Source organism: Podarcis raffonei, chromosome 4 (assembly GCF_027172205.1).
Source record: "Podarcis raffonei isolate rPodRaf1 chromosome 4, rPodRaf1.pri, whole genome shotgun sequence".
Classification (NCBI taxonomy): Eukaryota; Metazoa; Chordata; class Lepidosauria; order Squamata; family Lacertidae; genus Podarcis; species Podarcis raffonei.
In genome coordinates, this window is record NC_070605.1 from 1,808,573 (window position 1) to 1,822,155 (window position 13,583).

Genomic DNA, 13,583 nt, shown 5'->3' on the forward strand with positions numbered 1-13,583 from the left:
GAAGCTGGGGTGGCTTCTGTATACCTGAAGGAGTGTCTCCACCCCCATCGTTCAACCCAGACACTGAGATCCAGCTCTGAGGGCCTTCTGGCAGTTCCCTCACTGTGAGAAGTGAGGTTACAGGGAACCAGGCAGAGGGCCTTCTCGGTGGTGGCGCCCTCCCTGTGGAACGCCCTCCCATCAGATGTGAAGGAAATAAGCAGCTATCTTATCTTTAAAAGACATCTGAAGGCAGCCCTGTTCAGGGAAGTTTTAAATATTTAATGCTGTGTTGTTTTTAACACTCGATTGGGAGCCGCCCAGAGTGGCTGGGGAAACTCAGTGGCTGGGCAGGGTATACATAAATTAGTAGTAGTAGTAGTAGTAATTCCATGACTGTCCCTGGGAAATCGGGGCGCTTGGAGGGTACGCCTACCAACAGAGGAGCCAACAGAGGAGACTTTTTGAAAGATTTAAAGCCTTTTAATCACAAACCATGTAATCCACGCCTTTGCAGAGCTCCAGCATCGGCACAGCAGCTGCAGGAGTCCAGCCTCGGCTCAGCTTCCGTCCTCTTCTGCCTCAGAGTTTGTACGTCCGCTTCTGCTTGGAAGACGGCTGCGCGGACGAGCCCCGCAGGCGGCTGGCGGTCTTCACGCCAGCTAAGAAGTCAGCGCCCACCAGAGTCTCCAAGATCTGCTGGGCAGTGACATCCTGGCGTCCCACCCTCGAGACGGGGGGCACCATGTCGCAGAGGGAAGTGATGGAGTGCGCCCTCCGCGCGGGCCGCTCGGATCTGCCTCGCCTCTCTGTTCCCGGCTCGTCTGTGGCAAGTGCCTGCAGCCTCTGCTGGATTTCTACGAGCCCCTGGATCTCCTTGGGGCTCCAGTTGGCCAACAGGATGTCTGTGTTTTGAATATGCTGGAGGAGGTCTGGGACCTGCGGGGCCGCCTGCCCCCGGGGGCTCCTGGACACGGAGGTGTTCCTGCGGACCATCTTGGCCACCACCTCCGGGGTGTGGCTGCTCCTGGAGGGGCTGCTAGATGCAAGGTTCTGCATCAGATGCTTTATGATTTGGTGGAGGAGGTTCTTCACCGCTGCCGAGGCGAGTTGTCCTGTCTCTCCCCTGAAGGCGCCGCTTTCCCCGTTGCTCTGATCGTTGCCATTGGGTGCCAGGTTCTGGGCGCCAGGCTTTGGAGGCCAAGTTCTGGGAGAAGGCAGCCTCTCCCGGGCCCGTTCAAGCCTTTCTCCATGGTCGAAGGTGGGTGGGTGGCCCCCCAGGGATCCTGGCGAGGGGCTTGCCCCACACCGCTTTGGAGTGGCCTTCTGCCCTAGTCCTCTTTGTGCCTCAGGGAATGCACCCTGAAGGACACTGTTGTTGTCTCCACCAGGGACACTTCCGGGACAAGTGGTGGCCTGGGGAGGCGATTTGATGAACTCCTTCACAACCGCTGGGTTCCTTGCCAGTTCCACCACCAACCTCATTCCTTCTGGGGAGCTGAAGACGTGGCTGATCTCAGGGGCTTTCTGCATCACCTGCCGCACCTGCGGGTTACTGGTGACCAGCTCCTTCATCAGGTCAGGGCTGGAGAGCTTGCTCTGGATGAAGGGGTTCTCCAGCAGTTGCACCATCATGTCTGGGTTGGACATGAGCTGGCTCTGGAACTCTGAAAAGTTGGCTGTGTTGAGGCCCAGGCTGGCGGTCAGCTCCCGCAGGCCATCGCTGGCAAAAGCGTCTCCCCGAGGAGGCTTCTGATCTGGGGCAGTGCTGGTAGGGCTGGCGGAAGCCTGTCGGGACAGGCGCCCCCGGGGAGACCGGACAACCACGTAGACTGTTGCATCGTAGTCTAGGTGGATGCCATGCTGGCCAAGGGTCTTGTGGTCTTTCAAGATCCTTCCGCAATACACCAGCACAATTTGGTCAGGAGAAGAGGAGAAGTGCCTGGCGACGTGTTCTTTGAATTCTCGGACCAACATCTCCCTGTGGACCAGAAACTCTTCCTTTTGCCACGGAGTCTTCACGATGATCCGAACAACTTGGGGCTCAGCGGCTCTGAGGTCAACCCCCGGGATTCTCTGGCTTTCGACCATAATGCTGCCAAGATTTGAGAGCAAGAAGCAAAGACCAAAGTCAGGCTTGGCTTCTCATCGCACTCCAAAGTGGTCCTGCCTTCTTTCCTCTGTCACCACGCAAGCTGTGGGGTCCCTCTTCTCGACACCCCCTCCCTCCCCCAGCCCAGAGGCCCTACACAACCTTCTGGTGTGGAACCCGTGATTTGTGATGTCAGCGCTGAGGTCGCCGGATGCAACTGCCCTTGGCCCAGTGACCCAAGAGGGACTCTGTAGCCCAACCCAGCCCAGAATTCCTCCCCGCCCCCATATAATTTTAATTGGAGTTTTACCATTCCTTATTTTCCTTCTGTACATCATTCCTTTTCTTACAATGCTACAGTTTACAGAAGGAAAATAAGGAAGAACAGTGAGAAAAAGGTGACACAGAGAAGGGCCACCACGATGATAGAGAGTCTGGAGACCAAGGCTTGTGAGGGAACAGGTTTAGCCTGGAGGAGAGGAGGCTGAGAAGGGATATGAGAGACATCTTAAAATATCTTAAGGGCTGTCACATGGAGGATGGAGCAAGCTTGTTTCTCCTGCTCTAGAGGGTAGGACTGGAACCAATGGATTCAAGTTACAAGAAAGGAGATTCTGACTTGAGGAAGAACTAAACTTGAGGAAGAACTTTCCAACAGTTAGAGCTGTGGAAAGGACTCCCTTGGGAGGTTATGGACTCTCCTTCCTTGGGAGGCTTTGAAGCAGAGGTTGGATGGCCACAGTCATTATTGTGATTCCTGCATTGCAGAAGGTTGGACTAGATGACATTTGGTGCATCTTTCACCCCTACATTTCTATGATTTTATGCAGCGTCAATGCAGACATGGAGTATGACCTGCAGCCTGAGTACAGCAGGGTACTTTTGAGGCTGAGCAAATATTCCTACATATTTGGAAAAGAAAATACTGCAGGAACTGTTGGTATGCTGAACACAAGGGGGATGAAACAGAAATGTCAACCCTAATTCCCTCACTTTCTTATCATGTGGACACCATATGGACAGAGATGCAAAGGGCTTTGGACTGCAATACCCCCAAGGACCACCTCTCCCCATATGAACTGACCTGGACCCCCATGATCATCAGTTGAGGCTCTTCCTCATGTGCTCCCCCCACAAGGGGCCCAGAGGGTGGCAACACGAGAACAGGGCCTTTTCCGCAGTGGCTCCCCACTTGTGGAACGCTCTCCCCAGGGAGGCTCGCCTGGTGCCTTTGTTACATATCTTTAGGTGCCAGGAGAAAACCAGGCCTAGGGCTCATTAAAATTCTATGGCCTTTTACGTATGTTTGTGGGCGAGGGTTGTTGGTTTGCGTTGGTTTTATTAAGTATTTTGTCTTCTCATTTTCTGTTTTTATGCTGTGATCCGTCCTGTGATCTTTGAAGAAAAGACGGTATACAAATTTAATGACTAAATAAAATAAAACACAATAAAAACAGATAAAATAAAAGAGCATGGGTGTGTTGCATCTTATTGGTTATATTTTCATGTAGCCCACACTTTAGCATAAGCTGAAGGGCCCATCCATCCATTTGACTCCAGTCCAGAATTCCCCCCGCGCATTCCCCAAAGGTTCCCACCACATCCAAAATGACAGAATTGTGAAGAACATCCTGAAACTAAAACCCAAGCCGACCTGCTGCTGTTGAATGCACTGTCAGGGCCCTTTTCAGAGTTAGCAATAGACATACTCAACTGTTACAACCGGAGCTCCTGAAGTTTCCCTTTTGCAAAGCACCCTTCACAAGCAACACTTCCTGGGATCATTTGGGGGGAGTCATGTGCTTTCAATGTGCGCTGAATGTGCTTTGAATGTAGAGTGTGGGTCCGTCCAGAAAATCACCCGGCTACCGATTCGACATTAGAAGCTGCCTTCTCTTGAGTTGCCACGCAGGTGTTGCTGTGGGTTAAACCACAGAGCCTAGGGCAGGGGTCAGCAAACTTTTTCAGCAGGGGGTGATTCCACTGTCCCTCAGACCTTGTGGGGAGCCAGACTATATTTTTTTTGGGGGGGATGAACGAATTCCTATGCCCCACAAATAGCCCATAGATAGGTTTTAAATAAAAGCACACAATCTACTCATGTAAAAACATGCTGATTTCCAGGCCGTCAGCAATCCAGATTTAGAAGGCAATTGGGCCAGATCCGACCCCTGGGCCTTAGTTTGCCTACCCATGGCCTAGGGCTTGCTGATCAGAAGGTCGGCGGTTTGAATCCCCACGACGGGGTGAGCTCCCATTGTTCAGTCCCAGCTCCTGCCAACCTAGCAGTTCGAAAGCACATCAAAGTGCAAGTAGATAAATAGGTAAATGGCGGGAAGGTAAATGGTATTTCCTTGCACTGCTCTGGATCGCCAGGAGTGTTTTAGTCATGCTGACCACATGACTCAGAAGCTGTCTGCAAACAAATGCTGGCTCCCTCGGCCAGTAAAGTGAGATGAGCGCCACAACCCCAGAGTTGTCCGCAACTGGACCTAATGGTCAGGGGTCCCTTTACCTTTACCTTCTCTTGAGTCAAACCATTGTTCCACACAGCTTAGGGTTGTTCGTTCTGCTGCACCAACTGGAAGTGGCTGTCATGGGTTTCAGCCTGGAGGTGCCCTTGGGAACTGAAATTGGGACCATATATATATATATATATATATATATATATATATATATACACACACACACACACACACACACACACACACACACACACCATATATATATATATATATATATATATATATATATATATATATAATATTTTTATTAAATTTTCAACAAAAATAACAAAAACAAAACAAAAACACACAATAACCAATACAATAACAACCACAAAGAAAATTGTGCACAAAAACAATGTCAAATCCATAAAACGGGATTCTCTTAACCCTGTGACTCCCCCTCCCCCCCCCCGCCGTTCCTTACGTTTTCTACATTCCAAGCAGGTGCTCTACCACTTAACAACGACACTTCCCGATTCCAATGGACTTTCAGTATCACCGCTTAGGGCTGTGTCACATTCTGTGTCACAGTGGCTGACCACATGTCCTAACAAGAAGCCATCAAGCAGAATCTGAGCACAGAGCACCTGTGGTTTCTAGCAACCAGTATTCAGAAGCATAGGTGCCTCTGATTGTGCAAGCAGGGCAGAGCCGTTGACGATCTCCTCTGTGAATTTGTTTAATCCTATTATAGGTTGGTGGTCATCATCTGGTGGGCGTGAGTTCCACAGTTTGTGTGGAAAAAGTCATTTCTTTTATCTGCCATGAATCTTCCAGCATTCAGCTTTATTAGATCTCCATCGTGTTAGGTGAGAGGGAGAAAAACGTTTCTCTACCCATTTTCTCCATGCCAAATACAATTTTATCATGGCACCTCTTCGTTTTCGTAAACTAAATATTCACAAAAGTTGCTACATTTCCTTGTTGGGGAGCCATTTCACCCCTTGATCATTTCGGTTGCCCTTTTCTGAACTTTCCCCAGCTCTATGAAACTGAGAGCAGAGAGCCGGGTAAGAATTGCACCATAGCTTCCTGCTCACCCAATTTCTCAGCAGCCCACCTTCCTTCTCTCATGAAGGAGGGTCTCCATATCTCAGGCAACCTTCCGCAAAGGTTCGGGGGGCTGATGCACGAAGCGCTGCCTTCTAGCAGCACCTCCACCTCCCTGTCCGCGAGAACACGTGGGAGACTCGCTCCCGTATTTGCCTCGTTCTCACCCCATAGACGATGGGGTTGAGCATGGGGGGCACGATGACATAGAGGTTGGCCAGCAGGATGTGGATGCAGCTGGGGATGTTGTGGCCAAAGCGGTGGGAGAGGAAGGAGAAGAAGGCAGGCATGTAGAACATCAGGATGATGCAGATGTGGGAGCCGCAGGTGCGGAGAGCCTTGAGGCGGGCCTCCTTGGAGGAAAGCTGGAAGACGGCCTTGAGGATCAAGCCGTACGACAAGGCAATGAGCACCACGTCCACTCCTGAGGACAGGAGGGTTGTTGTGAAGCCGTACCAGATGTTGATGGTGATGTCTCCGCAGGCCAGGCGGGCAATGCCCATGTGTTCGCAGTAGGTGTGCTGCATGGTGCTGTGGCCGCAGTAGGGCAGCCTCTTGAGGAGGAAGATGGGTGGGGACATGATGCACAGCCCCCTGACCACGGCCGCCAGGGCCACCTTCCCAATCACCGATGGGGTCAGGATGGCCATGTAGCGCAGTGGGTCGCAGATGGCGACGTAGCGGTCAAAGGCCATGGCCAGCAGGATGGTGGACTCTGCGATGAAGCTGAAGTGGGTGAAGAACATCTGGGCAATGCAGGCATCGAAGGAGATCTTCCTGGAGCCAAACCAGAAGATGGCCAGCATCTCGGGCACAGTGACCGTGGACAGCAGGAGGTCCGACACAGAGAGCATGGCCAGGAAGAGGCACATGGGCTGGCGAAGGCTGTGGTCCGTGGCAATGAGGAAGAGGAGGAAGGAGTTCCCCAGGAGGGCCACGACGTACATGAGGCAGAAGGGGACAGAAATCCACACGTGGGATTCCTCCATGCCAGGGATGCCAGTCAGGACAAACGTGACGGGGTCAAAGCTGCTGTCATTGAGAGCAGCCATGATGATGGGAGGTGAAAGGTCTTCTCCGCTGGTGTCTCCTGCTCCTAGGGAGAGAGAAAGAGAGAAAGATTACAAAATCAATAGCCCGCAGGACCACATCAGTGGAATTTGCTGCCAAGGAGTGTGGTGGAGTCTCCTTCTTTGGAGGTCTTTAAGCAGAGGCTTGACAACCATATGTCAGGAGTGCTCTGATGGTGTTTCCTGCTTGGCAGGGGGTTGGACTCGATGGCCCTTGTGGTCTCTTCCAACTCTATCATTCTATGATTCTATGATTCTATGATCATGGAAGTAATAGCACCACTGGACTGTAAGCAGGAACAGAGGGAAGGAGAAGTAGCACTTTGAGGGGGGGGTTGTGTGTGTGTGTGTGAAGGAGAAGTAGCACTTTGAAGGGTGTGTGTGTGTGTGTGTGTGTAATGCAAATCTTTAAATCTGTGTTGAATTTGAATTAATTTGTTGTGAATTTCTTAACAAAATTGGAAAACTAATAAAAATTATTTGGTAAAAAAAAAGGTAACAGCACCCCTGTATTCTGCCTTGGTGAGGCCCCACCTGGACTCTGGTGTCCAGTTCTGGGCACCCCAGTTTCAGAAGGATATTTTCAAGCTGTGCAGAGGAGGGCAACCAAGATGATCCAGGTCTGGAGACCAAGCCTTATGAGGAACGGTTCAGGGAGTTGGGGATGTTTAGCCTGGGGAAAAAGGAGACTGAGAGGTGATGAGAAAGCTATCTTCAAATATCTGAAGGGCTATCACATGGAAGATGGAGCAAGCTTGGCTTTTTGCTGTTTTGGAGGGCAGGACCCAAACTAATGAATCTAAATGAAAAGGAAGGAGATTCTGGCAATGGAACGGGCTCCCTTGGGAGGTTTAGACTCTCATTCTTTGGTGGCTTTTAAGGTCCGTATACTTAAAGCTCTGGTTTTCCCAGTACTGATGTATGGAAGTGAGAGCTGGACCATAAAGAAGGCTGATCGCTGAAGAATTGATGCTTTTGAATTCTGGTGCTGGAGGAGACTCTTGAGAGTCCCATGGACTGCAAGAAGATCAGACCGATCCATTCTGAAGGAAATCAGCTCTGAGTGCTCACTGGAAGGACAGATCCTGAAGCTGAGGCTCCAATATTTTGGCCACCTCAGGAGAAGAGAAGAGTCCCTGGAAAAGACCCTGATGTTGGGAAAGATGGAGGGCACAAGGAGAAGGGGACGACAGAGGACGAGATGGTGGGACAGTGTTCCCAAAGCTACCAGCATGAGTCTGACCAAACTGCGGGAGGCAGTGGAAGACAGAAGTGCCTGGCATGCTCTGGTCCATGGGGTCACGAAGAGTCGGACACGGCTAAACCACTAAACAACAACAACAAAGCAGAGGTTGGATGGTCACCCTCATTGCAGGGGGTTGGACTAAATGACCCCTGCTGTCCCTTTCAACCCTACAATTCTATGATTCTGTTACTCTCTTTCAGAGAGTACTCTGTTACTCTCTTTCAGCAAGCTAAATTGGTACATCTGTAGAAAGCCAGTATGAAGAGCTCCCTGATCCTGATTGTCCAGAGCTACAACAAGGGTTTGTTTGATAGCTGCCAGCGTTGGTCTCGCCTTTGACCTTGTCACACCTCTGGGCTCTCTTGGGGCTTGGCACTTCCCCATCTGCTGCTTCTGGCCCCAGTGATAGACACAGACCCATCTGTTGTTACAGCAGGAGGCAGAGGCAGCCTTTGGGCAAGCCTTTTGGAAGGGAAGGAGGGAGGGAGGAAGGAGGGAGGGATGTCCAGAAATTAGAAACACAAGACGCATTTAGGTGTTCAGTTCCCTGCACAGCTTTTAAAAATGATTAACGAAATAATTATTTGGGTGCCCCAGGCTGTTCTAGACGTGTCCTGGAAACAGGGCAAAGGAACAAGTTCTGCACTCCCTGCCCTCTTACCCCCAGTCGCCGAGAGACACAAAGATTAAATCCTAGGAGCATTATAAGCCTCCCTGGGGGGCCCATGTTGTTGTCTTGGCCTGCTTCTCTGTGCGGCATCTAACTGGATCTCTTTGGCCTGTTTCAGCTGCCAGACACCTCTGAGGTTCTCATACAAGTAAGGCAAACTCTGCTTTCTCGGTGAATTCAGCAAGACTTGAGTCCAGTCCTTCACTCTACCCAGTGCCAGAAGGTGGCTTTGAATAGGTCTCCCCATAGCTCAGGAAAAATCCCATGATAGCACATGACAAACAATGATGTTTTCATGGTCCTGCATTCCATTCCCAGGGCCACGCACAGAACGGTCTCACAGAAGTTCATTCCTGCCCTGAGTCTCCTCATCAGTTGGCAGCAGAGCCACGATGGGAAGGATCTCAATGCCTCTGCACTGTCATTGCTCAGTGGGTGACCTTCACGGCCAAGTGGGGATCTGAACCCTGGTGTCCCAGGTCCCTGTCTCTCAGAGCCAAGCACTGTCTGCTCCCCATCTCGGGCCAGTCATCCTGTCTCCACCAAACATAGGAATGTAGGAAGCTGACTGATACGGAGCCAGCCTCTTGGTCCATCTAGCTCAGGGGAGTCCAGCACACAGCCCAAGGGTCACAGGTAGCCCTCAAGGCCTTTCTGTGGCCCTCAACAACATTTGGTGCCTTTCCCAAACCAGTATGCAAGGCACTGGGCTCTGGGAAGGAAATATGAGAGCTCTGCCAGCGTCCTGGGACCTCCACCATGCCTGACAGAAAAACTGAGCCACATCCCTTCCCGTACATAACTTGTGGGGTTGTGGTGAGGATAGAACAAGCCCGAGGGGCAGCTGTTTAAGCACCTTGAGTTTTCTGGGCATGAAAGCAAAGCAACAAGCAGGACTTACTTTCAGAACGGCTGCTCTTGAGTTCTCAGAGACTCTCCTTCGTGGGTGAAGGCCAGGTGGCTCGCCTTGAGCAGCAGGAGGTGAGGAAATGCCTTTGCTAGGAAGAGAACAGGCAGAAAAGCCCCACCACCGCTGGGGAAGGAAGTGGCACTGGTCTCAATGCTTCCGGACTGGGAATTCCAGCAAGGGGGGGGCGTGCTATGGGGAGCTCCCAGCTGCAGAGGGGCATCCAGGCTTCGAATTAAAGATTAACAGGACCTGTCTGAGCTCTTTCCTTCCTGCCTGCTCCTTTGGCATTTGCATGCCAAGGGATGGGAGTCCTCTGCATTGCCATGGAAACCTCTGCCCGCCCACCCCCACCCTTGTCTTTCCCTGTCCGTGCCAGCCCCTTCTCCCTAAGACTGCCAGCAGAGCCCTTTGCGGTGGAGGGAGAGAGGAGAACCATCTGCTACCTGCTGCCAAGGACTGGCGAAAGAGGCGCAGCCTGCTTAGCAACTGGGAAAGGGGACGTCCAGGCAGGATACCTACATAAGAACCTAGGAGGAACCTAGGTTCATCTAGTTCCAGTGCCCTGTTCTCAAAGTAACCAGGGTTGTCCCCCCACTGGAACTCAGTTCAGGCCCCTCTCAAGTGGGTGCCATTGCCATTATAAGAGAACAAGGGAGAAGTTCATGGTGAGTTCCGGCAGCTCTTTTTCTGGGAAAATTGCACAGGCAGTAACCAACAAGTTGCCCCCAGTGGGAAGCGCTCAGGCAGGATTCAAGAGCTCTCTCCCTACCTGTGTTTTCCAGCAACTGCCGTTCAGAAGCACCGCTGCCTCCAACTATCAATAGCCCTTTCCACCTCCATGAATTTTGAAATGTGGTTGTGAAGAAGAGCAGAGGTCGGAGAGAGAGAGAGAGAGAGAGAGAGAGAGAGAGAGAGAGAGAGAGCAGGGAGAGTTATTGGCACAGGGTGATGGCAGGGTCATGCACTGCCTTTGAGGGGTGCTGAGTCCCTGCAGTTCCTGAATTATCTGGGAGGTGCCCCTTCATCATTGCCCAGGGAGCTTCTCTTGAGTGCCACCTGTGTCTGCAGAACAGACACCATTCTGAGCGTAGGTCAGCCAACCTTTTCAGCAGGGGGCTGGTCCACTGTCCCTCAGACCTTGTGGGGGGGCAGACTATATTTTGGGGGAGGAGGAAGGAATGAACTCCTATGCCCCACAAATAACCCAGAGATGCGTTTTAAATAAAAGCACACATTCTACTCATGTAAAAACACGCTGGTTCCCAGACTATCTCCGGGCCAGATTTAGAAGGTGATTGGGCTGGATCTGGCCCCCGGGCCTTAGTTTGCCTACCCATGGCATAGGATATGCAGTGTGGCGAACAGAGCTATTAGAAAAATGATCTCATAAGACCAAGGGGACAAGAGGACAAAAGGATCACGACCATTTTCATGCTATTGGGCATGATTTTATTGTACAAACGACTAATGAAGCACACAGATGCACCTTCAGCATATGATATGGTCTGGCCTTTATGAAAGCGTCTTATCAGCATCATAATTTTTGACCCATTATAATCTGACTCCTTCAGAGAAACAATTAGTAATGAAATAGCTGCAATAATAAGATGAAACCAGTGGGTTAGAATCATAGAATCATAGAGTTGGAAGAGACCACAAGGGCCATCGAGTCCAACCCCCTGCCAAGCAGGAAACACCATCAGAGCACTCCTGGCATATGGTTGTCAAGCCTCTGCTTAAAGACCTCCAAAGAAGGAGACTCCACCACGCTCCTTGGCAGCAAATTCCACTGTCAAACAGCTCTTACTGTCAGGAAGTTCTTCCTCATGTTTAGGTGGAATCTTCTTTCTTGTAGTTTGGATCCATTGCTCCGTGTCCGCTTCTCTGGAGCAGCAGAAAACAACCTTTCTCCCTCCTCTATGTGACATCCTTTTATATATTTGAACATGGCTATCATATCAACCCTTAACCTCCTCTTCTCCAGGCTAAACATGCCCAGCTCCCTTAGCCGTTCCTCATAAGGCATCGTTTCCAGGCCTTTGACCATTTTGGTTGCCCTCCTCTGGACACGTTCCAGTTTGTCAGTGTCCTTCTTGAACTGTGGTGCCCAGAACTGGACACGGTACTCCAGGTGAGGTCTGACCAGAGCAGAATACAGTGGCACTCTGACTTCCCTTGATCTAGATGCTATACTCCTATTGATGCAGCCCAGAATTGCATTGGCTTTTTTAGCTGCCGCGTCACACTGTTGGCTCATGTCAAGTTTGTGGTCCACCAAGACTCCTAGATCCTTTTCACATGTAGTGCTCTCAAGCCAGGTGTCACCCATCTTGTATTTGTGCCTCTCATATTTTTTTGCCCAAGTGCAATACTTTACATTTCTCCCTGTAAAATTCATCTTGTTTGTTTTGGCCCAGTTCTCCAATCTGTCAAGGTCGTTTTGAAGTGTGATCCTGTCCTCTGGGGTGTTAGCCACCCCTCCCAGTTTGGTGTCATCTGCAAATTTGATCAGGATGCCCTTGAGTCCATCATCCAAGTCGTTGATAAAGATGTTGAATAAGACCGGGCCCAAGACAGAACCCTTATATAATTATAATTATAATTTATCCAATTCAGATCTGAAGCGGGTTTCATGTATATGCAAAAATTCCTTTATAATGTCTCATTATCCTGCATTTTGTTGATTTTTTTAATGTTGATTTTAGTTATAGCTTTTGCATTTTAAGCTGTCTTTCTATTGACAATTGCACCAAAAATTCAGCAAAACCCCCAACTGTAATAAAAAGGATGTGGTGGTTTGTTGATACTGCACATTGAGCAACATCCCAATTAAATTTCATTTCATTTATTTTATAAAATATACACAGTGCTTGATTGTAAACAACAACAACAACTATAGGCAAAAATAAAATAAAATAAAATAATAAAATAATTGAACACGTGTCTGGAATCCTCAGCGCCACTTCCCAGGCCGCAAGAGCAGCTGAACCAGGCACTCGCGGATCTGCTTGGTTTTCACCCCATAAACAATGGGGTTTAGCATAGGGGGCACAGTGACAAAGACGTTGGCCAGCAGGATGTGAGCAGGGCGAGGGATGCTGTTGGCTGCAAACCTGTACGCGAAGATGGAGAAGAAGGCTGGGACATAAAACATCAGGATGACACAGACATGGGAGCCACAAGTGCCCAGGGCTTTGGCCCGGGCGTCTCTGGATGGGAGGCGGAAGACGGCACGGAGGATCAAAGTGTATGAAACGGCGATCAAAACCGTGTCAACCCCCGTGGTCAAGAGAGCCACTGTCAGCCCATACCAGATGTTGAGCGTGATGTCAGCACAGGCCAGCCTAACGATGCCCATGTGCTCACAGAAGGTGTGGGAAATGACGTTGCGGCCGCAGAAGGGCAGCCGCAGTAGGAGGAAGGTCAAGGAGGCCATCAGGCAGAAAGCCCTCACCACCGCAGCCACCAAGATCCTCACGATCCACAATGGCGTCAGCACAGTGGTGTAGCGCAGCGGGTCGCAGATGGCAACGTACCGGTCATACGCCATCGCCAGGAGAATGGCCGACTCGGCTACGAAAAGAAAGTGGATGATGAACATTTGGGTGACGCAGGACCCAAAGGCGATCTCCTGGGCATGGAACCAGAAGATGCCGAGGGTCTTGGGCATGGTGGTGGTGCACAGTGTCACGTCGGCCATGGCCAGCATGGCCAGGAAGAGGAACATGGGCTCATGGAGGCTGCGCTCCTTGGCGATGACGAAGAGGAGGAGGCCGTTGCCCAGGAGAGCAAGGAGATACATGAAGCAGAAGGGAATGGAGATCCACATCTGAGATTCCTCCAGGCCTTCCACGCCAACCAGGATGCACTTGGCGATGGTGAAGCTGGAGCGATTGACAGCTGCCATGGCGGGGAGACGTTTCTCTCTTGATGGCCCTGTGAAAATGGAAGGAAGTGCAAGCATCAGCCAGGTGAGCAGCCATTGCCTCCCCCTGCCCAGCAGCACCCAGAGCATGATCTGTAGACACACATTCACACATTCTGCTTCCACCCAGGTCC

At 50.8% G+C, this 13,583-nt stretch overlaps 4 protein-coding genes across 16 annotated transcripts in view; 1 reads left to right on the forward strand and 3 right to left on the reverse strand.

The window, feature by feature from the left end:
* The window catches only part of LOC128412017 (zinc finger protein 420-like), a 983,187-nt gene that overhangs the window by 813,265 nt on the left and 156,339 nt on the right, over window positions 1-13,583 (forward strand). The window lies entirely within an intron of this gene.
* Window positions 441-2,239, reverse strand: LOC128412067 (ubiquilin-1-like). Its single transcript, XM_053384915.1, has one exon. The coding sequence runs from the start codon at window positions 2,068-2,070 to the stop codon at window positions 562-564; it is 1,509 nt and encodes a 502-aa protein (XP_053240890.1). The 5' UTR covers window positions 2,071-2,239; the 3' UTR covers window positions 441-561.
* Window positions 5,326-9,594, reverse strand: LOC128412112 (olfactory receptor 52B2-like). Its single transcript, XM_053384969.1, has 2 exons — window positions 9,516-9,594; window positions 5,326-6,724 (listed from the first exon to the last, which is right to left on the reverse strand). Exon 2 carries the CDS (start codon window positions 6,678-6,680, stop codon window positions 5,724-5,726), a length of 957 nt encoding a protein of 318 aa, XP_053240944.1. The 5' UTR covers window positions 6,681-6,724; window positions 9,516-9,594; the 3' UTR covers window positions 5,326-5,723.
* On the reverse strand, window positions 12,478-13,459 carry LOC128412272 (olfactory receptor 52Z1P-like). The gene has a single exon (XM_053385181.1). The coding sequence runs from the start codon at window positions 13,429-13,431 to the stop codon at window positions 12,478-12,480; it is 954 nt and encodes a 317-aa protein (XP_053241156.1). The 5' UTR covers window positions 13,432-13,459.